This window comes from Magallana gigas, chromosome 1 (genome assembly GCF_963853765.1).
Source record: "Magallana gigas chromosome 1, xbMagGiga1.1, whole genome shotgun sequence".
Taxonomy (NCBI): Eukaryota; Metazoa; Mollusca; class Bivalvia; order Ostreida; family Ostreidae; genus Magallana; species Magallana gigas.
The window spans coordinates 71,267,302-71,292,219 of record NC_088853.1 but is presented as its reverse complement, the minus strand read 5'-3'; the positions used below and the strand labels follow the sequence as shown (position 1 = coordinate 71,292,219).

General features: G+C 33.7%; 2 protein-coding genes across 5 annotated transcripts in view; both read right to left on the bottom strand.

Annotated features, from left to right (window-relative positions):
- LOC105322720 (homeobox protein 5) overlaps window positions 1-4,256 on the bottom strand; it is a 28,301-nt gene extending 24,045 nt beyond the window's left edge. The window contains exon 1 of one of the 2 annotated variants that reach the window (XM_066074469.1): window positions 3,993-4,256. The gene's annotated coding sequence lies outside the window, so the exon portion shown is untranslated. The remainder of the gene's footprint in view (window positions 1-3,992) is intronic. The other variant, XM_066074485.1, reaches the window with a different exon arrangement.
- Window positions 4,257-5,752: 1,496 nt separating this feature from the next.
- On the bottom strand, window positions 5,753-24,030 carry LOC105322721 (sodium-coupled monocarboxylate transporter 1). 3 transcript variants are annotated; one of them, XM_066074418.1, is made up of 18 exons: window positions 23,910-23,928; window positions 23,558-23,635; window positions 22,082-22,476; window positions 21,207-21,275; window positions 18,411-18,462; window positions 17,057-17,124; window positions 16,240-16,320; window positions 15,830-15,903; window positions 15,070-15,210; window positions 13,974-14,109; window positions 13,047-13,132; window positions 12,280-12,392; window positions 11,663-11,733; window positions 11,326-11,412; window positions 10,659-10,831; window positions 8,684-8,784; window positions 7,159-7,283; window positions 5,753-6,152 (listed from the first exon to the last, which is right to left on the bottom strand). In XM_066074418.1, the coding sequence occupies exons 3-18, from the start codon at window positions 22,424-22,426 to the stop codon at window positions 5,907-5,909; spliced, it is 1,968 nt and encodes a 655-aa protein (XP_065930490.1). In that variant the 5' UTR covers window positions 22,427-22,476; window positions 23,558-23,635; window positions 23,910-23,928; the 3' UTR covers window positions 5,753-5,906. The 3 variants fall into 3 exon arrangements, with proteins under 3 accessions (XP_065930490.1, XP_065930487.1, XP_065930494.1); XM_066074415.1 differs by having other exon boundaries at window positions 23,558-24,023; XM_066074422.1 differs by lacking the exon at window positions 7,159-7,283 and having other exon boundaries at window positions 5,988-6,152; window positions 23,558-24,030.
- Window positions 24,031-24,918: the final 888 nt, after the last annotated feature.

The window sequence follows — 24,918 nt, the reverse complement described above, 5'->3', positions numbered from 1 at the left end:
TATTATCGGTGCAGCCATCAGAGAATTTAAGAATGGGCCATTAAAAACAGCAAAAGATCAAAATTTAATGTTAACCATAAAACACATGGTTAATATTCCCTAATATGATTTTTTTTCCATTTCTTAATGATAAGATAAAGGCAGTAGAGTTTTATTTTAACAATCATTAGAATTAACACCTACCGACCAATTCTTCTTCTCATCTCAGCTCCATAGCCTTAATTTTAATAACAGTGATAACTCAAATAAAATCGGCTGAAGATCAAATTTGAAATGGTTCATTTTATCTAAAATAAAAGAATTTCTTCGTTCTTTATGAAATCTTATGAAATGCTTATCTTATTGCAAGATTATATAGATTTTTTAAGTTATTCTTACCTCAGGAAGAATAAATGATTCAACTATCGAATGTTCCAAACAAGCAATCGAAAATATAAAGAAAAAAAAATACTGTGTCATTTGTACAGGGACCTTTAGACCAAGGTTCACGCGTATGGTGTGAGTAATTACATGTATGAAAGATAAATCATTGATCAAACATCAGAATTAACAAATGTCAATGATGCAATTTATTACTTTATGGTAAGTTGAAAAGTTAATATGTTACAATATTGTAATAACCATGACTGCTTTAAAACGTTTTCAACAGACACAGAAGTCAGTTTACCTATTATAATGTCAAATACTGTAGAAAAAAAAATCTATATTTCTTTCCTTTTTTTCTACATATATTTAGTCATTCATTTCTTGACCTTTGTCAAATAAATTACAACAAAACACCAGGACACTTATATTTAACAAACAATAGCTATAAAATTGTTGGAGTCTACAAACATTAATCAAAGTGAAAGCAACCATTAAACAAACGCTGAACATCACACAGTAAACATAGATACCGAGTATCACTAACCACGATGATCAAACTAAATTCCTGATATCATAAAACTTCTATTTATAAAGATAAAAATAATTAGATTTTTAAAATCATTTTTAAAAATAAATTTCAAAATAATTTATAAACTTGTTTTAACTGCATATTTTGAATAACTTTGATCAACAATGGTTACCTTTAAAATTGCTCTCTTACAAGAATTGTAATTGTTACTAATAGATTATTTTCTTTTTTTAACCAAAAATAAGATGAAATATGGGTGTTTTTATCTGCATACAAAATAATAACGGAACATAGCGGCAGCGTTTTTTAGATGTTTGTTCAGATTCCTGAATAGATAACGCCTAAAAAGGAACCATAGGATAAAAATGTGCAAAGGTAAAAAAAATAAGCAAATTGGGCCTTATCACCGTGTATGGAGCAAATGCTCTAAAAATATTAAAATGTATAAAACTAATTAATCTTAATATGGTCGCAAACACCATACTGATGACACAGGGTCTTTTTGAGGAAGAAATGTAAATTTTCTTTTAATTAGATGTGTCAACAAACACAGCTACAAATGACAGAGCATTTAATTATAGAACAGCAGAGTGATTATCTGCATAATAAACAATCTAGACAACATCCTTTTGTAACGATGAGGAAGTAATTTTTTCATCATTGCATAAGTTTTTTCGTGTAAAAGAATAAAAAAAAAATCACAATTTTTTCAGCGCTTTTTGTACCGTTTTATCTTTATATATAAATAAGGGATAAAACATATTTATGGTCAATGTTTGTTTGTTTTTTGTTTTTTTTTTATTATAATAGTTATTTTAAAAAACAAACTTCACTACGTCATGCTTTTTTATCAGCAGACATATGATAGTTTTTTTATTAGGACCTATATCGACATTGATTTTCATGTACGATATTAGGTTTTTTTTAAATCGTTTAAAAGGCGTCATTCTCATCGGCATAGGAACAGGTGTCGAAATTTGAGATTCAAAAATAGTCATTTGGATTTTTGGGGTAATTTTGTAAAGGAATAGGATTTACATACACAGACGGAATGTAATTGACTTTGAAAAATGTCAAGTCAGAGGTTTGTAAGGGTGTGACTAAACATTGGATTGATCAATTGCCGTTTATTTCTAATCAGTGTTCATTTACAAAACTTGAAGTTGTTGTTTAATTCAAGCATCAAAAGCAATTTATGAATATTTTATTGTTAGTTTTTCTAACACAAATTTCAAGTTTTATTTATTTTTTATATTTTTTTTGACATTTATTTTTACAGTCTTTGATATCCTCATTTGTAATTTGTAATTTGATTATTATTTCTTTTAAATTACACAATTTTCATTTATCTTTAATAATGATTTATACCCTAAACTAGTATATTCTTCACCTAAATTAAATTAAGAAAATGCAAACTTTAAATAAACTATTTTGTAGAAAAAACATCCAGAAGCTGATTTCCAAAATCTCCTTTAAAAAATGAAGAAATGTAAAATTTCAGTGTATTCATGTGAAACCATGTTCATTTTCATACCTTCCTTTCACGAGGAATTTTTGAATTCACCGTTAAGGTGTTTTTTACCTATTATTATGATGCATTGCCCCATCGAAATTCGATTAGACCATGAAAAATGGTGTCAATTGTCAGGCATTACTAGTCAAATAACGTAAGTATCGCCATCCATTTCATTTTTATGATAAATCCCACATGTTTCATTAGCTTTGTCATTTGTCAAACCTGAGCAAAGAAATCACACTTTGTTTTCAAACCGGAAAAGCTTGTCAAACTCTGTGATCTCTTTCCTGTCAAGGCAATTAAGCTTAATGAACCTTTTGTGTACAGCAAAGTTTTCTTGAGTTAAAAATTATAATATCTCGTAGATGGTTCCATCTATATCTAAGTCAACCTATCAAATTATTCAATATAGCGTTATATGTACATAACACATTACACCACATGTTCATGCGGTGCATAAACATTACATATGCATTTTAATCGGTTAGGGACACCTTTAGAGTTTATACGACGTGGCAATGATTTGCAAAAATAAGTCTCCAGAGATGATGAAATATTTGTGATGTAGCATATAGTTTTGGTGGAAAACAGTACACATACACTTTAATTCAAATATGTTTCTGGTTTCCATTAAGGCGGTATGTGATACCTTAAAATGTCGATGTGGGAAAAGACGAATAATAATTCAAACAAAATCATTTTGCGTTCTAGAATTTACAAACTCAATAATTGGCATATATTTGTGTTTTAAAAATGTTTGGTAAGGTAATAATGATAAAAGTCTCAATGGAATTCGGTCCCATTACTTACAGATTCGTAGATAACGCTCTAGCCTATTGCGATTGCGGTTCGCCTTAAGATAACAATATTATGAAAGAAAAAAAAATTATAAAGTTAAATTTTAATTGATAGTCTATCTCTATAGGAAGTACGTCACAAAATGAGAGTGCGGATATCAACTTAAGAAATACCCGTATTTCATAACGCCTTGTAGAAAAAAGGGTTTCTGCCTGTTGGACTAATACCGGGGTATGAATAGGTTTTTGGCAATTATTATTGTCAACAAAAGTCTTAATGTTAGCTTAATAAATCGTTGTAACTTACCTTTGCCTTTGAAAATAAATGATATAGTTCCATATTATGAAAATAAGTATATTATGTTGAATGTTTATACAAATAACAAAACTAAATTATATGATAATTTGAGAATAATATATAAAAGTGAAGCCAAACAACATATAATTATTCTTAAGCCTTCTTTCGACTAAGGTTTTCATCTTTATCTTGGGTCATTAGGTGAAGCCAAACAATATATAATCATTCTTAAGCCTTCTTTCGACTAAGGTTTTCATCTTTATCTTGGGTCATTAGGTTGTGAAAATGATTATTTTTTTTAAGTTTTTAGATCAAATTTTAAAAACCTTTATAGACTCATGAAGCAACGGGACAAAAAAAATTGACAAAAACAATATTCAAAACTGATCATTCCCAGATAGGCCAAAGAAATAAATATATGTCTACAAGGGTAATATTCCTTCGGGTGGTAAGAGGAAAACCAACTACAGGGGAATATGTACATACCTCATATAAACACTGTAGGATTCTTCTGGATATTCTTAGGGAAAGTCCGGTTCATTATTCTACCATTCCAAAGTGGGGGAAAATCCCAAAACTCACAGAATGTAAAATAAAATGATATATCCAGATCGCCGAACTATGGATTAATGAATCCAGTTGTCGGTGGAATGAAGATATCCAGTTCTCTGCGAATCTAAGGTCGGACAGGCTGGCGGTTCAACTTAACTGGGCGAAAGGAAATGCAATGAAAAGGGCGTTTTAACTTTTGGGGAAAAAGTATGCTCTGCGTTTTAGCGATCCAATTGCACAATTCAAAAGATAACGATATGCATGATTGGGTGCCAAGACGATGCATCAAAATTGACGAACAGTTTGGTGACCTGAGTTGAATAGTTAATGATGAGCGAAATTAGCAAGTTTAGGAACAATAGTTTTTTTTCATCATGTCGTTCATTATAAAAAGTTACACACATTAATTCAAGAATTTTTTGCTATCCTTTCTATCAGCTCAAACGTATTTGTTATTTCTAGCAATGTGAAATACCTGATTTAGAAATTAAGTGGGCAAGAGTTTTTCTAACAATCAGCATAATTGTGATGTATTAATTGAGAAAGATAAAGGATCTCTTTTTTATAAAAAATCAAATGGTTTATCTAAACATCAATGACAACAGTTTAGATAGATATATATATTCAACAAGGTAAATGCCTGCTGTATTGCTAAAGACAAAACAGTCAATTGCAATTGCATTATTTTTGAAGGAAAGATATAAACTACAGTATGTGTTACTTTTCGAATTTGTTACATTGAAACATTGTATACTTTAATAGCTACTATATATTATCAAGCACTTTAAAGCATCATGCTTAAATTCCATCTGTTTATGGATGTTTTTCTTTTCAGTTTTAGAGGCATTATAATTAGTAAAAAGAAAAAGTAAAGTATACAAGTAGTCTATTGTTCATTAACATAAATATTTAAGTATCTATTCATACATTAGTAAATCTGTATTAATCGAAGTTATCTATAGGCCATCTTTGAAAATGTCGTCTAATGGTAGCTTTGCATAATCTCTATCAAATCTTGTTTAATCGAATTTAAAACAGAAAAACTCTATTTCAAGAGCCAAGCCTTATGACAACCTCATGGTAGGCTGGTTCAAAGGTATATAATTTGTGAAGAATGAGCAAAGGTTCATTACCTTTACATGATGACGTCTCGATATGCACGTGCATTCATGTGCTTAAAACATGCAATGCAAAATATTTTGCAAAAAAGTCTTTAAAGTTTGTAAATATGCATTCTACACAATCAAGAGACGAGCAGTGGAGAATATGAAATGAACCATTAAGCACGCAAGTGAACCTTTTCAAATTTAAAATAACTACCTGGGATCATACAAAGAAAGTGCGTACAAGCCCATTCTTCTAAATTACTTAAAGACGTGGACTTTAGCATGTATTCGACTTGAAAATGACCGAGACAAATTCAATTCTTTTTTTTGGGGGGGGGGGGGGGGATCAACTTTTAAACATTTACCGCTCTTCATGAAATCGGGAACTGCGGGTTGGTACACCGAAAGTACACCCATTGGCCACATCGATATACACCACAATTTGGCGATATAAACTGTTTCACAATCGCCATGTTGTGGTGCACTGTCATAAAAAGTAGAAGTCACGGGGTGTCGAGAATCATGAACGCTAATGAACTTTTCATATTTAAAATAACTCCCTGGGATCATACAAAGAAAGTGGAAGACGATATGTGACATTGATTTATTAATCAAATAGAAATGAGCAATGCATTTTTACATGAACAGTACATAGTCATTGTAAAATTCGATTTTTTAATATCAGAGATCAATTAAAAAAAATTATCACAATCAATCAATTAGAAAAGTTATTCCACTCTAGCTATAGTTCCGTCTTGGCCATCTGAACTGCTGTACCTTCTACGTCATTGTACGAGGGCGGGGCCTCGCTCTCAGCGAACGCCGGGTTGTCCTGCCAGTTTTCAGACCCACGGAAAGACCTGTAGGAAATCCCGCCGATTGGGTTTTTGGAGTACATGTTTTCTCGGTACTTCTCGGACTTTATTGGGACTATAACAGGTTGGTCTGCATCAACTGTGAATTCCACATCATTCTCTGCTTTTATGTCCTAAAGTATAAGTTTTTGTTCAGTCATCAATCATCTTGGGTTCATAATCAATATGAACAATAATAATACTATCATGATTATAACAAATTATGGATGAAATATGTGAAAAGAATGTCGAATTCCACATTACAAGCTTTTATGTCCTAAGATATAGAATAATTCGTCAAATTAACCAGGGATCCGTTGATCTTTCAATAATGGCATTAATCATACCAACAGTGTACTGTAAACCAATTTTTATTCGCGGCGACTTTATTTCGCGATTTACTTTCAATAAACTGGTTCGCAACGACTAATGTTCGCGACCCAGCCTTATCCAGACCTGTATTGTTATAAAAACTATAGATAGACACAGACCCGTATTTTTGTTATTACAACCATACGATAAAGACTGGTTTGCGGCGAGAAATATTAGCGACAACGAGGCTCTCGCAGACCTCGCAAAAAAATTTGTACACGCAAATAAAAGTTGGTTTACAGTATTTGGTGGAAAAATTTGGTACAGAGTCAATTATTGCGTGTATTGTATAATTTGTATCACTGTACAATGTGCTTGTCAACTTTCCGAGGATTAAAGATAATTAAGGTCTTCCGTTAAAGGTAATTGTTACAGCTATAGAATCCGAGGATTAAAGATGATAATTGTTACAGTTATAGAATCGAAGGTTGATATGAGTAAAACAACAGTTATATTATAGGAGTTAACAGAGTTATGTATTAGCCTTTTTTAATTTTCATTATGGATGTACATGTATATGCAATACTGTGCCGCAAAACATTAAAACTTATCTCATTTAATTTTATATAACGAACCTTGGTTACAAGGGAGTATATCTCTATAGTTTATAGTGCCAACGAGAGATATTGATATAAGTTGTAGAACTTTCTTATCAATCGTTGTAAAATAAATAAAGTTCAGGGTTTTTTTAGTTTGGAATATGAGTTGCGATACCATCAATATTTGTGTGCTGTTTGATTTAAACTACGCGATATTCTTTTAACGTACGTCTGGATCTTCATATTCTATGTGGCAACGTAAACATCGTCTGCAGCTTCCCGGCAGGCAACAGAATATCCGGTCAAACAGCGGAATCAAGTATCGGCTGTCCACCTCCTCTTTGGGCGTCAAACCTTCACAGAACCAAGCAGGATTCATATATACAGAGATAACCTTAGACCGTTTGATATTGTTCGTTATATACTTGGTTTTACACTGTTTAATCATTTTAGTTGAAACTAGACTTTGACCCGTGCGTGCACGGGTTGACATTGCATATCGAACATTTAGAAATAGGTACATCGATACACCTTATTATTGACATTTACATAACAAAGCTATAAGCCTACAATAATGCTATTAATTTCACTACACTTTCCTTAGTTTGAATAACCTAACTGTGTCTCGGGAAAAGCCCCTCCCTTACTTATACCCGTAAAGTAGCAGAAAATTGCAGAATCGCTCTGGAACGATTTTGGAGAAAGTTAATGAATGATGTTGCCTTGAAAATAACAGTAAAATACATCACAACAAACCTTTTTGAGACTGCAAATACCTTTCAACTAAAAATTTTAATCCATAGAATGGAAGAACTCAACACCTTTTCACCAACGTACACGTAATCGTATATTCTTTGTAAAACTGGGTCTGTAGGACATTATTCATTTTTACGATAAAACATATTCTATCTTCACTCTCCTAACAAATATAATGTAACATTTTTGCATGTAATTAAATATTTTTTGTCATCACGAAGATGAAAGTAAGTGCTTAGTTGAAATGTATATTTGTTATTTTATACTTTCTCTCATAAGAAATCATTAATTTATATAAACAAAATATATAGCAAAAGTCCAATGAAAATTTACCCGTATTTGTATTATCATTTCTGAGTTTATTCAGGCAGATGTGATATTGTGGAAACAAATATAAACTAAAGATCCCGTTAGTGTGAATGTATTGCGCAAGTGCACGATTGTAAAATCCAAAAAATCCAGGTGATTTCCGGGATTTTTTGAGGAATTTTCGTTGATTATTAATTAGCGAAGCTTAACTGAGAAAAAATAAAAACAAATTGGTAATCTTCAAGTACCAAAGATGTTTAAAATATATAAAACAAAAGACAGTATTCTTCCGATTTCTCGGTATTAAAGACTAAAAATTCGAGTCTATTATTTTAATATAGTAGTATAGATATTTCTTTAAAAAATATTCTTTTGACTGAACATGAAATATTGTAATAACTTTTTATTTTCTATATTTTGTATTTATAATGCTAAACTGATTTGTGGCCATGACAGTTGCCACCAAGGACTTAAACGACTGGCAGATTAATCAATGGCTCCTAACCATTGTTATATTTCATGTAGTTTATTTGAGATGTACATTTAAAATATCGAATTCTCTAAGCGAAATATGAAATAAAATAACATTCAATATTATTTAACAGTGGCTATTCCAATGTAAAATATCGAGTTACTTTTACATTAAATGTATATAAAAAGGACTAGAAACAAACTTATGTAACACACACCAGTGAACACGCTGACGATCAGTCCGACTATCACAACAGTGGCTGCTCCAATGGACGGGTACCACAGATAGGAGATGGTGTATAGTACGTCCAGGCCTTCACTACAGATACAATAAAATATTTGCATTTCCATTGTTCTTTCCCACTGTAAGCCCATACGGAGGAGCTGCAATTATTTCTCTATAATCGCAATTGCTCTGTCAGTATACTATGACGTCATAAAAGTGTAACGTTATATATACTTTTCCATGACGTTATAGATTTAAACCACTATACGATACATCATGTGTTTTTCGCCAACTCCATTAAAATTAACGTATTTACATGTAATATCAAAACATGTTTTTGATAACATTTTAAAGGAATTACTGTTATAACATATCATTGATTCTGTTAACAAATCTATGTGAATTAAAAAGATACATTACAGTCTGAATGCTTACTTTTGATGTAAGAGCTAAATGTCAAGGTCTAGGCTAATACAGGGTATTTGCGAGTGGTAAAATGCAAATATAAGTAATAAACAACGATTATTTATTGAACATGGCATTATGAATAGCAACTGCTCTGCTGGCATATTTTCCATGATGCGCTAGCGCGCATCATGGAATATGCCAACAGAGCAATTGCTATTCATAACGCCATGTTCACTAAATAGCGTTGTTTATTTCTTAAATCAACGTCACAATCAACAATTACTAGGCCTTCACTACAGATACAATAAAATCAACGTCACAATCAACAATTACTAGGACTTCACTACAGATACAATAAAATCAACGTCACAATCAACAATTACAGGGCCTTCACTACAGATACAATAAAATCAACGTCACAATCAACAATTACTAGGCCTTCACTACAGATACAATAAAATCAACGTCACAATCAACAATTACTAGGCCTTCACTACAGATACAATAAAATCAACGTCACAATCAATAATTACAAGGACTTCACTACAGATACAATAAAATCAACGTCACAATCAACAATTACTAGGCCTTTACTACAGATACAATAAAAGCAACGTCACAATCAATAATTACTAGCCCTTCACTACAGATACAATAAAATCAACGTCACACTCAACAATTACTAGGACTTTAATACAGATACAATAAAGTCAACGTCACAATCAACAATAACTAGGACTTTACTACAGACACAATAAAGTCAACGTCATAATCAACAATCACACAGCACGTCTAGCCATTCACTACAGATACAATAAAGTCAACGTCACAATCAACAATTACTAGGCCTTCACTACAGATACAATAAAATCAATGTCACAATCAACAAATACTATGCCTTAACTACAGTAACAATAAAATCAACGTCACAATTAACAATCACACAGCATTTATAGCCCTTCACTACAGATACAATTAGGTCAACATCAAAATCAACAATTACTAGGCCTTCACTACAGATACAATAAAATCAACGTCACAATCAACAATTACTAGGACTTCACTACAGATACAATAAAATCAACGTCACAATCAACAATCACAGAACACTTATAGCCCTTCACTACAGATACAATAAAATCAACGTCACAATCAACAATTACTAGGCCTTTACTTCAGACACAATAAAGTCAACGTCACAATCAACAATTACTAGGCCTTCACTTCAGACACAATAAAGTCAACGTCACAATCAACAATAACTAGGACTTCACTACAGATACAAATAAAATCAACGTAACAATCAACAATTACTAGGCCTTCACTACAGATACAATAAAGTCAACGTCACAATCAACAATTACTAGGCCTTTACTAGAGACACAATTAAGTCAGCATCACAATCAACAATCAAACAGGACGTGCAGGCCTTCACTACAGAGATAGTGAGGTCAACATAATCAACCAATAACAAAGGACGTCCAGAGTGAATTCAAAAGCGGGTCAGAATATTATTGTTTGTTAGATACGATAAAAGTATTTTCTGTCTGAACACTTACATGGCAGCTGCCGTGTCTGTAACTGTCTGGTTCGTGGCTGCTGTCACGTTAGCAGAACTGGAACAATTCTCTGTCGGAAACGGAAGTGAGTTTGGGGTCCCTACCACGCTATACGCACCAATGCTAATCCAGAACGGAAGTACTAAACCAAACACGCTTCCTACAACGGCTCCCTGAAGGACGGGAAAACACACCAGTTTAAATCTGTGTCATGTTGTAAATTTTGAATTTACCGGGTGGCATTCAATACAAAATTTACAACATGACAACTTATTTTGTATTTACTGCCACCCAGTAAATTCAAAATTTATAACATGACATCTGATTGAATGATTATTACTAATACAAAGGTTCACAGGTTGAACGACCAGTGACATCAGTTTAACATAAACTATACTTTATATTCTGATTGCCATTGTAACTTTACATTTTGATAAAAGTAAATTTTTTTTTTCGGATAAACAAATCTGCTTTCAATTTTCAGTGCCTTCACTTCATTTTATTTGTGTTTGTCATGCTATTACCAATATTTCAAATAATCAAATTTTAAAATGATTTTTTCATCTTTTCTATCTAGACAGTTTGCATTTAAATCCATTATCGACAAATAAACGATGTAAATAAAGCAATACACTTATTACAATCATGCATACACACTAATACTTACAATCCAGTTTGCCCACGGGAAGAAAGCTCCTAGAGCAAAAATGCCCAGTAGCGGACCGGAAGCAGCACCGGTAAAACTTAGAGAGGCCTACATTTGATAATGAATAGTGGCGATTTTATAGTATTTAATCATTTTTCGTCTCCATGACCATAATAGCTACATGTACGAACAATCAAGAAAAATCATAAAAATATTTAAGTATTGTGTCAAGTGTTTAATTGTAGATGTATTTAAAAAATAGAAAAACATGGTTTGTTTCCATATGATAAATATAATTATCTGTACGGCTTCGAAAAAGGAAGATAGTTATAAAGAATAATAAATCTAGTAGTTTTACCTGTAGAACTGTTCCTCCCAAATTCATCGCCATAAATGCCATACCTATTCCAGCGCCTCCATATAAAGCAACTGTCAATGAAATGTATGATTTTCAATTTTGCTGGCTAAAGAATTCTTTGGAACTTCACAGTTTGTGACCTTTTTTTTTTTTAAAGAAAGCAATCCTTAACATTGCAAATTTAGATTAAAATTCAAAGCAAAATATATCCGAAAAATGCGCTAGAACTCCAAGTCAAACTATATAAAGATATAATTATATACTCGAATAATTTCTAATCCATTTTATTTCATTTATATACGATTACTCCGTAAGTTTATAGTTATAAGATAGGTTACAATCAATTTTCTTTGATAAAACTTTAAACTGTAGACTAACCTTGCAACATTTTGCATATGAATATGTTGATTGGCTTACTATACACATAATGCAAGAACATAACCTCCATGCATGGATCCGGAAAAAAAAAGATTTCCAAGGGGGATATTTTTGGTAGTTTTATAATGTAATTTAAAGAAATTTAAATTTTGCAGGGGTCCGAACCTTTCTAACCCCATTTTTTCTATATCCGATCATGGTGTTTATAGAATATTGCTGAAAGCCCAGTACTGCCCTACCTAGTATCCGCGTTATCCAAGTTTTCTGTGTCTCCGTCTTTTTCCCAAGGAAAGGTTCTAAGATATCCTTCCACGTCACGGCGGACAGAGCATTTAGACAAGACGACATGGTGCTACAAACAGAAAAAATGCTTCAATCAACGCCATGTATAACGTTAATTCAACGGCGAAACTTTAATTCACGTTTTGCAAAACGTTAATTCAGCGGCTAAACATTAATCCACGCTTTGCACAACAATAATTAAGCGGCCAAATTTTAATCACCCTTTTGCAAACTGCTCATTACGCGACCAAACTTTGAGCGGCGTGTTTAATCCACGCTTTATGAAACGTTAAATCAGCGGCAGAGTGACAGACCTTAATTTAGCGGCCAAACTTAAAATCAGGTTTTGCAAAATGTCAATTCCGCGGCCAAACATTAAGCTTGTTTAATCCACGCTTTACGAAATGTTAAATCAGCGGCAAAACTTTAATTGACGCTTTGCGTAAAGTTAATTCAGAGGCCAAACTTTGCCTACTGACCATTATATCGTGAAGGAAACAGAAGTTTGTCTATTTGTCTTTATTGCTCTTGAATATTAACATATGCATGCAATAAAATTACATTTCCCTTAATGTACCTCAAGTCCAACAAAAGGATTCAAAATATAAGAGGCAAAGATAATTTCTTTTTACAAAGCAATAGATTTGAGTGTTAATGGGAGAATTATAAGGATTGTCTGAAGTTGTTTTAACTTTATATCTAAGATTCACTAAACAATACTCACCTAAGAGCCCCACTGAACAGACAGGCCACAAACAGACCAGGAATCCCCGGATATCCCAAAGTCTCCATTACAAAGTAAGGAATAATCTGAACAGGAAGAGAGTTGGACAATTAAAGGAATAAAAATACTGAAAAATGAAAAGAGAATTAATACCGGTATTTATTTTGAAAGAGTTTAATACATTGAGAGAATGCTGCTTAATTTACAATTTTGTAAAAATACATCTTGACGAACTTCAGCATGTATGAACTATCTTGGGAAATCTTAAAATGGTGGTGGTTTAACTGCCTGATATCAAATTGGGACAAAAAGGAATTTGGATGTTAATGTCTTTAGCTGATGAACAGTGAACAACTTGTACCTGTTTTGAGTTGCTAACGTCTTTGTTGGTGTACTAAGATTCTACGTTTGATAGTTCTATATGTACTTGTTTCTGTGTACCTGGATCTGTTTGTTTCTGTGTACCTGGATCTATTTGTTTCTGTGTACCTGGATCTATTTGTTTCTGTGTACCTGGATCTATTTTGTTTCTGTGTACCTGGATCTATTTGTTTCGGTGTACCTGAAAATATTTTATTTCTGTGTCCCTGGATCTGTCAACCTGGATATATCTTGTGTCTATGAACCTGGATATATTTTGTTTCTGCGCACCTGGATCTATTTGTTTCTGTGTACCTGTATCTGTGTACCTGTATCTATTTGTTTCTGTGTACCTGGATATATTTGTTTCTGTGTACCTAGATCTATTTGTCTCTGTGTACCTGGATCTGTGTACCTGTATCTATTTGTTTTTGTGTACCTGGGTCTATTTATTTTCTGTATACCTGAATCTGTTTACCTGTATATATTTTGTTTTTGGTTACCTGAGTCTATTTATTTTCTGTATACTTGGATCTGTGTACCTGTATATATTTTGTGTTTGTGTACCTGGTTGGAGTTGCTGACGTCCTTGTTGGTGTACGGGTCACATCCCTGTTCTACATAGTAAGCAAACACCACGATCCCCGCCACACACGTGACACACATCAACAGGGCCACGCCCAGAATGTTCAACATCACGGCCCTGATGTCAATAAGACATTGTCATTATACTACTAGTTCACAAAAATGCTTATTTCACATACCAAAAAAAGCCACGCGTAGAATGTTCACCATCATGGCTCTGACGTCAAAAAGACATTGCCATATTACCAGTTCATAAAAATGCAATACTAGTACTTATAACATATATCAACATGGCCACACCAAGAATGTTCAATCACAGCCTTGGAGTTAAAGAAACATTGTCGATTCTTCTTCTACAGAAAACGGTCATACTTATTAATCACATATCAACAAAGTCAAGCCCAAAATGCTACAATATCACAGCCATGGTGTCAAACGGACATTGTAATTTCTACTACTTCACAAGTTAAAATACTTTACCATACATGAATAACATCACACCCAGCCATTCAGCTGTACGGCTATTAGGCCAAATAAGCATGTTAAATTCCATTTCTTCGAAAAAAATCATATCAACTGTTAGATGGGGAGAGATTGAATTTGAACGGTAAACAATTAAAAAAATCAGAAGATATCATCAATACATTATCATTGGTATCGTAGTGTCGGTATTTGTATAGTATTTTATGTACGTTTAGGTTTTTGTAAGACTTAAAATTATTTAGCGATCAACAATTAAGTACGTTATTATGAGTACGAGATATACACCTTAGTACCATGGTGTACGTACGCTTTGGATTAATTAAGTCAGTCAATTTAAAAACAATTAACGGAAAAAACCTGGTTACCTGCATCAAGTACTACAATTGTTTTCGTACATACCATGCGCGGATTTAGAGGGGAGTCGGGGGGGGGGTGTTCCGGACCCCCCCCCCAAACTTACTTTAAATTTACACTATAAACTTACCACAAATATGCCCCAGACCCCCTAGAAAACTAAAATAACCAATCTACCCCCCACCCCACCCACCTTTCTGGATCTGAGCATGGTATGCATATTGTTGCGTTGTTTACGTACGTTTTGGCCTTGGTCAGACTCCCTAGGGCGCAGTAGCGCTGTACACTGGCCTGATTGACGCCGTATGTAGCGGTCCACCCCACCATCCCTCCGATCAGCAGCGACCAGAAGGAATGTCTGGTGGTCGGGTCTGGGTCAAAGCTATCAGAAATCACAGGAACATGATTAAATATCAAACCATCCTTAAAGATGACGTTCGAATTCATTTTTTTTTAAATTTATAAGTACTCATTGGCAGGTAAAAGAGTAAAAAAAAAAACATGTGTTATTCTTATATTTTGAAATGCCATTGATAGAATGTGTCATTGCTTTCTATATAAACTACTTATATCAGGAAATATAACTCTATATGTAAGAGACATTGTGAAACGCATGTCTTGTTCGCTATTTACATATGATACTGCTCTGTTTTCATGTAATGATTTTGTTAATTTTCCGTTAATTTAAAAGCACCTTTATATCTAGTTACTTCCCCCACTACCGATACCAATACTGCTGATGTTAGCTATACGTTCTGTAATATTGATAATATTTGTCATCTTTAGAACGGCTCGATGGTCGTGGCCATATTTAGACTGTATTGATCTTCTTTAAAGGAGAGCTCTATATAAGAATATTAGTATAGGAAACTGCCTTAATCTTAAATGTACATTATATGGACCCTTTTTTACTAAATGATAGCATATAGCAAAAGACATCATATCTGACAATTAAGGAAAATCTAAAGGCCATCCAACCTCAGCCTCTTTAAGGTACTCACTCAAAAAACTCAATTCTCTTCCACTCGTCGTTAATAGACCACACTTTCTCTATTCCTCCAACTGATATTGTCCCCTAAGATCAAACAAGAATATCATTATTTAAAAGAATTATACTGTTTACAAATTTATCTCAACCACTTTTCTTTAAAAGAATTCAAAACGTATTCATAGCATCATTTATTTCTGTGAATATAGATAGATCTAAGTGTTATATTTGATGTATCCGTCCATTATATACATGTTTTTTTCTGTCATAAGAGTGACACCTAGTTTTATGACCATGCCTTCTCTAAATCTCATATTCTCACTTTCTCTATCTTTCTTTTCTCTCTATCTCTGTTCTCTCTCTCTCTCTCTCTCTCTCTCTCTCTCTCTCTCTCTCTCTCTCTCTCTCTCTCTCTCATACAACCTGTATAACAATAGCCAGGAGTCCTGCTATCATGATCACGGCTTGGAATACGTCTGTCCAGACCACCGCCTTCATTCCACCCTAAACAAAGCAAGATACGTCATCAGATATAGAACAGATATCCCACGGATATACTTTCACCGTTTTTACATTATGTTTGTAATTTCTTTAAACACAAGAGATGAATTGATGAGTTTTACGAAAACTCGGACAATGTCCTCACATTTGATTCACATATGCGTTGCCCGTCCTATGATAACTACGTGTGCATCATATGTATATCGTATAAGTATCATGTGTGCATCATATGTATATTGAATCATATGAGTATATCATATGCGGCAGATCATAAAATAATCATATGAACACTAGTATGTAAATGATATGTGGCGAAGTTGAACGTATGCTTTTGATAAGGTTTATTGGTCCGAGTACATATAAAGCCAATATTTTGAAATCAAATTTAAATTTTTAATTATGTTGGAGGTGAAAAACAGATGAATTGCAAGAGTATCATATGTGCATTGCAGATACTAATATAATTCTCATATGAACACTCATACGTGGCGATTTTGCCTGTATAATTCTAATATTGTTTGTTGGACCAAAAGCTTATTGACCATTTGAAACCCTTTTTTGAAATGAAATCTTAAATATACGAGACTCTAAACAATTTTTTATGGTGAAAATTATTAGAGACAACACATATAAATGATATTTGAAGTACATCAACTTCAAAACACCGTCGTTGTTTTTATAGAATGAAAAAAAGTACAAAAGTTATATCTCCGTGTGAAAGTTGTTTACAGGTACTTACCAAAAATGTATAAAATGTGGAGACCACGCCCACTGTTATAATGGTGGCCCAGGTCGGAAATCCGGTCACTGTAAAATTATAACAAATCTACAGGTTATCGGGCAGACTGGGAAGACATTGTAGTAATTATAAGTATTGCGTTTGCTGGGCTGCTTTCAACAGCTTTCAACAAGGGCTACGTAGCAGCTACGCTGTTGAACGATAAGCTAAACTAGCCACTACGTAGATATTCGTAGCTTAAATATTTTATGCTAGGCATCAAATTCAAGATGGCTTCCTTATAGTAACCACTTCGTAAGAAACATGAAATTTATATAGTGATATTTTGTTCATCCTATAAGTTTTACTGAATTTTAACATGCATATAATTGTCCCCTTGAAATTAACACATTAATATGTAAATGTAATAAGTCTTTAGTTGAATATTTCCAACTTCAAATCTGAGACCTAGCGGCTACCCTAGCCGTCCGTTCAATAGACCTAGATATTTACGACCTAGCCGCTGGTCTAGCTGCTACGATCCAACTCAAATATTTATGGAGGCATACGCTATCTTTAGGCATGCAAAACATGTTTTATTTTAACAATTTTGATAGCCTTTAGAATCAAGACATTTACTTCCCTTTAACGTGGTCTGCTTTTATAACGAAATAAATCAAAGTAAACATTCATTCAAACACAATGAAGCTTTTGAAGGACAATTACATAACATTTATATTTTTATTTCCCTTCTAAATCATCGTATTAGTCGCCACGACATAATTGACAACTCCTTGACATGTTTTGAATACGTTATAATGTTTTTTTAAAAAGTCTTACATAATGCAGCCATTATTACAGAATTAATTTACTTTTGGAAATTTTTTTTTGTATATTTTTGAAAAAAAAAAACACGAACAAAAACACAATGCAAGTTAGATGTCCTGGATGTTTTAAATCTGATAAAAGACTCTACAAACGTGTCATTAGATAATATCGATGCATCTTTTTTTTCAATTCTAACACAATAACATCAATTAATTTTTTATTTTTTGTGATGAAAGATGTTTTCATAAATATTGGAACCCTGTTACATGTGGTACAATGTATACTGACTTGATTGTTAATTATTAGAAAAAAAACAAAGCTGCATGCTAAAAAGAAGGGTCGGGGTCCAGACACGGCGCTCCTTAAATATTTCTAGGACCCCTCTTCCCCTTCCCCGCGCAAAAATCCCTTGATCCATGCATGTGTTGTACATAGAAAATAACGTTTTTGAATCGAATTTGACAAAAAATATTAGGGTAAGTACCTTAGTCTTGAGGGTAATGTTGCATTTCATAGCTTTTCAAGACTTCAACTGTTATCTACTTACCGGCCTCCAGAGCCGTGGATGGTGCATAAGATGCCACGCCCATATATATCACCTACAAAATCAATTCAACTCTACATATTTCATGAAAATTAGCGACAGCCATCTACGTGTAATTTCTTTTCACCTATATATGTTTTCTGCAAAATGAATATATTTTAGGTAACAGTTATCACAAATATAAATGAAATTTTGATACGTGTAGATGTTTGTTCAATCTAATTAATTAAAATCCGCTCGCTTGTAACTCACTACAAAAATGGTTTGTGTAGCGAGTACGCGAGTTGATTTACCATCTAACTTTAATTAGATTGATGTATGTTAATTATCATCTTTAATAATGTTTACATTTTTGCACATTTTTGTGAAGAGATATGCGATATTCGTAAGTAACTACGTCTTTATCAGAGTAAATTACCTTTTGCTTTCGTATCTCAGTGCATGAAGGATCACCCGGTGCACATTAAGTTAAATAAACGGATGATTTTGCATGGTTCTATTGTATGAAACCAGGTGATTGATGTTCGCAATTGATAATAGATGCTCCTGATTTGTTACCACGCACTTCGAAAAAAATACGCACTTTGAATTTTTTTTTTTCAAAGTGCGTTAATTTTTGGACAAAATTTAACGCATTTCAAAAAAAATTTCAAAGTGCGTTATTTTTTCATAGTGCATTGTCACAATAAAGATTTTATCTCAAGGTAACTAGAACTTGTTTTTGAACGAAAAGTGGGAATACCATTCATTAATTATTCCAGATAGGTTTAACACATCCCAAATTGTTCAAACTAATTGAAATCAATAAAGCCACCAATTGTAAATCAAAAGACTGTGTATTTCATATTTTCACCAGTTTCATTTTTATCATGAAAGTAATTTATTTCAAAGGTTTATACATTCATAATAATAGAAGTTGTGGTGTAAACTCCAATCTCTCACCAGAGGGCGTATTACGCTGTGCTTCAACACAGTGAAGCTTGCGGAACGCGCCCTCTGTTGAGAGATTGGTGTAAACTCTTCCGGTTTCCCCAATTGAGATAAAATTCTAATACGTGAACCTCCTAACCAAAAGCAACTATTATCAAATCGTAAGATTACTGCATGTCTGAAGTACCTTTAAAATGAATCACTCACCAGTACACTTTATGCTAATCTTACCTCTCTCAATCTTTCGGTTTATTGCCATGCTTTACACAAAAAATAATAATTAATGCGGGCAGAATTTTACGACTTTCCTTCGTAAAATGTCGAGTTGACAGGCTCTACCTGTGTTTGAATTTATATTACAATTCCGATATTTTTGAAATTGCTATTATTTCAACAGCAATATTTTATCTGGGTTATATGCAGATTGTAGCTTTACATTCGATGTACAGACACATTTTAACCATTAAAAAAGAATTTCGCACCTTTTCCTCGTCAGACAGACTAAGAGCAAAGTTTGTTTTTTATTTTATATTATTTAATATTTATCCGTCCCAAAATATTTATGCAGCGTATTTGGACAAGTTTTCATATAATTACACATATATCTGTGAAAGAAGTGCAAATGAAATCGATGAAAGGGAAAATATAAGATACTTTTATTGAAACATTATGAATTTTCACTCGAAAAACAATAGAAACGAAAACAAATTTCTTATGGATTAGTAAAATGGGAAATGTTAACATCTTTTTTCTATTCGTAAGTCACTCGAAATACATTGCAGTAATTTTTGCCGTCATCATTCGGGTAATCTTCAATGCATAAACCCCTTAGAATCCTTTATTTTTTAGCTTCCTAGTGAAACCTGATTTGCTGGTGGGGGCGTTTCAAAGGAGATCTTGGTAATTTTTCATACTATTGAAGTAACATCATTTGAACCCCGAGATATAAAACTTATGATTACCGAGTGATTAAGCAAAATGTGAGTCGAGATCATGGGAGAGAGTACAGTAAGAAATATTTGGGCCAAATCATAAATGGTTAAATTTCTTTTTCAAGTGTTATATGATTTATTCATATTTGGGTAATTAATCAAATTTCCTATATACTTATATTTTCATGTAACATGAAAGTCAATTGAATGCTGTAAACAAAATTGTGTTTGCATGCGAGAAATTTTGCGAGGTTTTCGAGAGCGTATTTGTCGCTAATATTTCTTCGTGTGGATAAGGCTTGGTCGCGAAAATTAGTCACTGCAAACCATGCAGTTCATCTCAGATAAATCGCGAAATAAAGTCGTCGCGAATCGTATGGTTAACAGTCTATTGGTCGAGTTTCTTATTTGAAGTCAGGGTTCTACGGATAAGCAACTTGATTTTTTTTTAAGGGGGGGGGGGGGGGGGGTTACAAAATAATGTGTGTGGTACTTGGTACGACATTTCAATAAAACGTACATTACATACATGTATATCAATGAAATGGATACAGTTTTTTCTGAACATGAGAGAATATTTTTTAACGACGATCTTTTCTTAAGGCAATGAGACATACTTTCATGATGCATTAAGGATATACATTCATGCAAAAACTAGATAGATACTCCTACACTTATCTAAATTTACGCTCATCATTAAGTAGGGCATTTGGTTGTAAATTTAATCTCGACAGCATCACCGTTAGTTTTACTACATATTAACGATTGCAATAAATTTACTTTTATAATGCCGGGTCTGGCTGCATACTCCTGTATTTATGGAGGGTTTATGTTTGGGGTAGGTACACTCTAGAGATACAGGTATTCTGGTCAGTTACAGAGACTTACCTATTATAGAATCATCATACATGTATTGTGGTCGGTTACAGAGACTCACCTGTTGCAGAATCATCATCGTGGTCCCCGTTAATTTAGCAGCCTTGGATTTGAAACGGAGTTCCAGGTACTGAAACAAAAGAGTCAAAAGATTTCGCATAATTATTTTCCATACAAGGGAGATAATTACACCAATCAGCATTATCAGTAACAACTCTTGTAAAAAAGCAAAGCATAGTAGAGCTATGTAGTTCTTGTTGTTTTTTTATCGTCTGGTCCAAATATATTTGAAAAAGGTGCATAATAAATGAACAAAAATGTAAAGATCGGTTATTCTTATCTTCTTGACAGGTTGGTGTATGTGAATAAATATGCCATTGAAATAAAATAACGTATAATTTACTAAATTCTCTATTCTGGAGCTATTTAGATGTGTGTATAAAGTGAAGAAGAATGCTTAGAAGACTATTACAATACACAATTGGAGTAAACCAAAAATACAGCATTTATTTATTTTTTATTTTAATAAAATTTAAGTATATCATGAATAAGAAAACAATTATTTGATTTTTGAACCTACGTTAGACCTGACATAGGGGACATTGTTAACCCAATATTGGGCCAATGTTGACTAAACACTAGGCCAACGCTGATTATATCCAACACAAGCATGTTGACCCACATATAATTGGGCCAATTTCAGAAGATGTTACATGTATAACCGACATTGTACCAGCGTTGGACAGATGAGCAAAACTGCATTGGGCCCACGACATTTGCCGTTGATCCAACGTAACCATTGACGGTGGCCCAGCATAAGTTTGTTTTCTACGATGTATGTGTTGGGGTTTGATTGCATGGCATACGTGTTTTATGCTAACAGCATAGTGTTTAAAAACATATCCAAAAGGTTGTAGATTTGCTTAAACCACTGACCTCAAAAGAACTGGTGAGTTGCAATGGATAAAGCAGCGGGACAAACAATTGGGAAGCCAGGATGATGGCCAAGATTATTCCGAACATGTACATAAAGTACTGCGTCCCTTGGGTGTACATTTCCGCGGGAGTTCCGAGAATCAAAATGGCGGACATGAAGGAGACCAGGATGGAAATGGCTACTGGTACCAGCTGCAGGCTCCGGCCGCCCATCAGGAACTCTGCCGTCGTCTTTTGGCGTCCGCCAATACAGGCGTAAAAGATTCCGATCCCTGCTGAGACGGCCAACATGGCGCCGAAAAGAAGCCAGTCCCATACGTCGAATTCTGATTTGGATTGCACCATGTTGGGAACTGGTTGATGAAGCCCTCGGTCAGTTTACTGAAGACAGCTGTCTGTACAACAGTATAAATAGTGTGACATTATGTACGTATGTACTGTGAAGCCCTCGGTCAGTATACTGAAGGCAGTTGTCTGTACAACAGTAGAAATAGTGTCACATTATGTACGTATGTACTGTGAAGCCCTCGGTCAGTATACTGAAGGCAGTTGTCTGTACAACAGTAGAAATAGTGTCACATTATGTACGTATGTACTGTGAAGCCCTCGGTCAGTTTACTGAAGGCAGTTGTCTGTACAACAGTAGAAATAGTATGACATTATGTACGTATGTACTGTGAAGCCCTCGGTCAGTATACTGAAGGCAGTTGTCTGTACAACAGTAGAAATAGTGTCACATTATGTACGTATGTACTGTGAAGCCCTCGGTCAGTATACTGAAGGCAGTTGTCTGTACAACAGTAGAAATAGTGTCACATTATGTACGTATGTACTGTTCACGTATTATATTTGGTGTGTATGATATTTGGCACAAAGTTGTTTTTGAAACAGAAATCGCGTGGATTTTTTCAGCGTATGCCTAAATATTCCTGTGTGCATCACATTTAGCGATGTACTTGATTTAACGGAAGCTGCACTCCGCCAAAAAGGCCAATTGGCATACACAGCCATATATATATGGAATACGTTTACAGTATTTTGCTATTAGTGGGTATGGATAATATGAAACTTAGTTATAATTATATAAACAGTCTGCTTAGACCTTAGCTGTCCCCTTGTGTCGATTGTCGCTTTCTCATAATAGTTCTCTGTCATCAGTCACAAAAAATGATTGCATGTTGACGTCATTATAGGTTTACAATCAGAAATAAGGCATGGTTGTGCTTTACAACTTTTATTTTAATTTTATTTTATTTTATCAATTCGGCAAACATTTCATTTAATGAACGTTTAGGTAAGACAAGATATTTTGAATAAATAATGTGCATTTTGAAGGTGCAAAACAAACCAAAACGTAGAATAAAATACTCCCTACCCATCCCAATTCCCTAATCGTATGACTTTTATATATACAAATGATGATTATTTTAAGGTCTAGTTTAACAACTAAAAGAATCATGTATAAAATGCACATACCTTCAGTTCAGTGTCCCTTCAGTTCCTGCCTCGTTTTGACCTCCTCCCTTCAGTTCCTGCCTCGTTCTGACCTCCTCCCTTTAATAAAATCGACGTTCCCAGGCTTTTACTACTGTCGTATATTACACATAGACAAGTATAAGACAAACTTCAGCTGCCAATAGATATCATAAATAAATGTCATTCTGTTTCATAGATTTATGAACGTCAATGATACACATCCTGGTTCAATCTGCAATGCTTGATTCATACCACGCCAAAAAAAAAAATGACAGAATACCAAAAGACACGGACCGATTTACGTTATAGTGTAAAAACGAAATTCAGAATAAATGTTAACTGAATGAATTACACTAAAATGACAGTTCTCGCCTGCAGGGATCAGACAAAATGTGGGTTAAAATTTCGTCCTTTGCCAATTTCACTTGGATTTAACCATGGAATTCCCGCACAAGAATAGCATTCTATCCTACACCGTTCGTAAACTCCAAGATCCTCCCTCCCTCCTTGATTTTTTTTACCAGTAGAGACAATTTAAGACATTCGATGATTTATATTCAACCATTATACCACGGTCCTCGCTCTACTTCAGCATGACCTACGTCAAAACACACACCTATATGGGATGTAATTCAAAGATACCGAGTTATTTGTCAACAGAACCTCTTAAACCGCAAGACTGCGTTGACCTGAATCAAGGCCATCGTTGCTGACGACCACAAATTCTTGTGCCGTTGAACTGTCTTATAAGATCATTTGTTTTTCCTGCTACGTCGCGTCATGTTTTGTTTTCCCATTCGTCAATATCTATATATTAATACGATATAAAGTAGGAGATTATTTAAAGAATATTAATATTTTACATGTTAATTGTTGACCCTTTTCTGTAAGGTCATTGTCCGTGCTTCTATGACGTCACGTCCTGGCTTTTCCATTCATTCATTAATCTATTTAGGGTGCAGTTTGACCGGGGGCTATTTCTATTTCTAGGTTTATATGTAAAATTATATATACCATGTGTGATATATGTCACACGACTGGATATTTTTAAACCGGATTAATACAATAAAGTAGAAGTATTTTTTCAGAAAATTTGATGCAATTAAGAAACAAAGCAAATTCATTACACAGGTGCTTGAGGACAGATTGACCCCCCCCCCCCATCCCCCAAGATTATAGACCCCCGGGACTTTATTATTTTTCTTTTTCTTAAATTATCCTTTTATGACATATTTCTAATCTAATTTATACATTCATTGCCCCAAATTACCTAAAACAAATATTTTTTTTTAAAAATCAGACCCTCTACATGTATTACGAGGGTCAATCAAAAAATACGAAGACAATGTGGCTGTCTATCA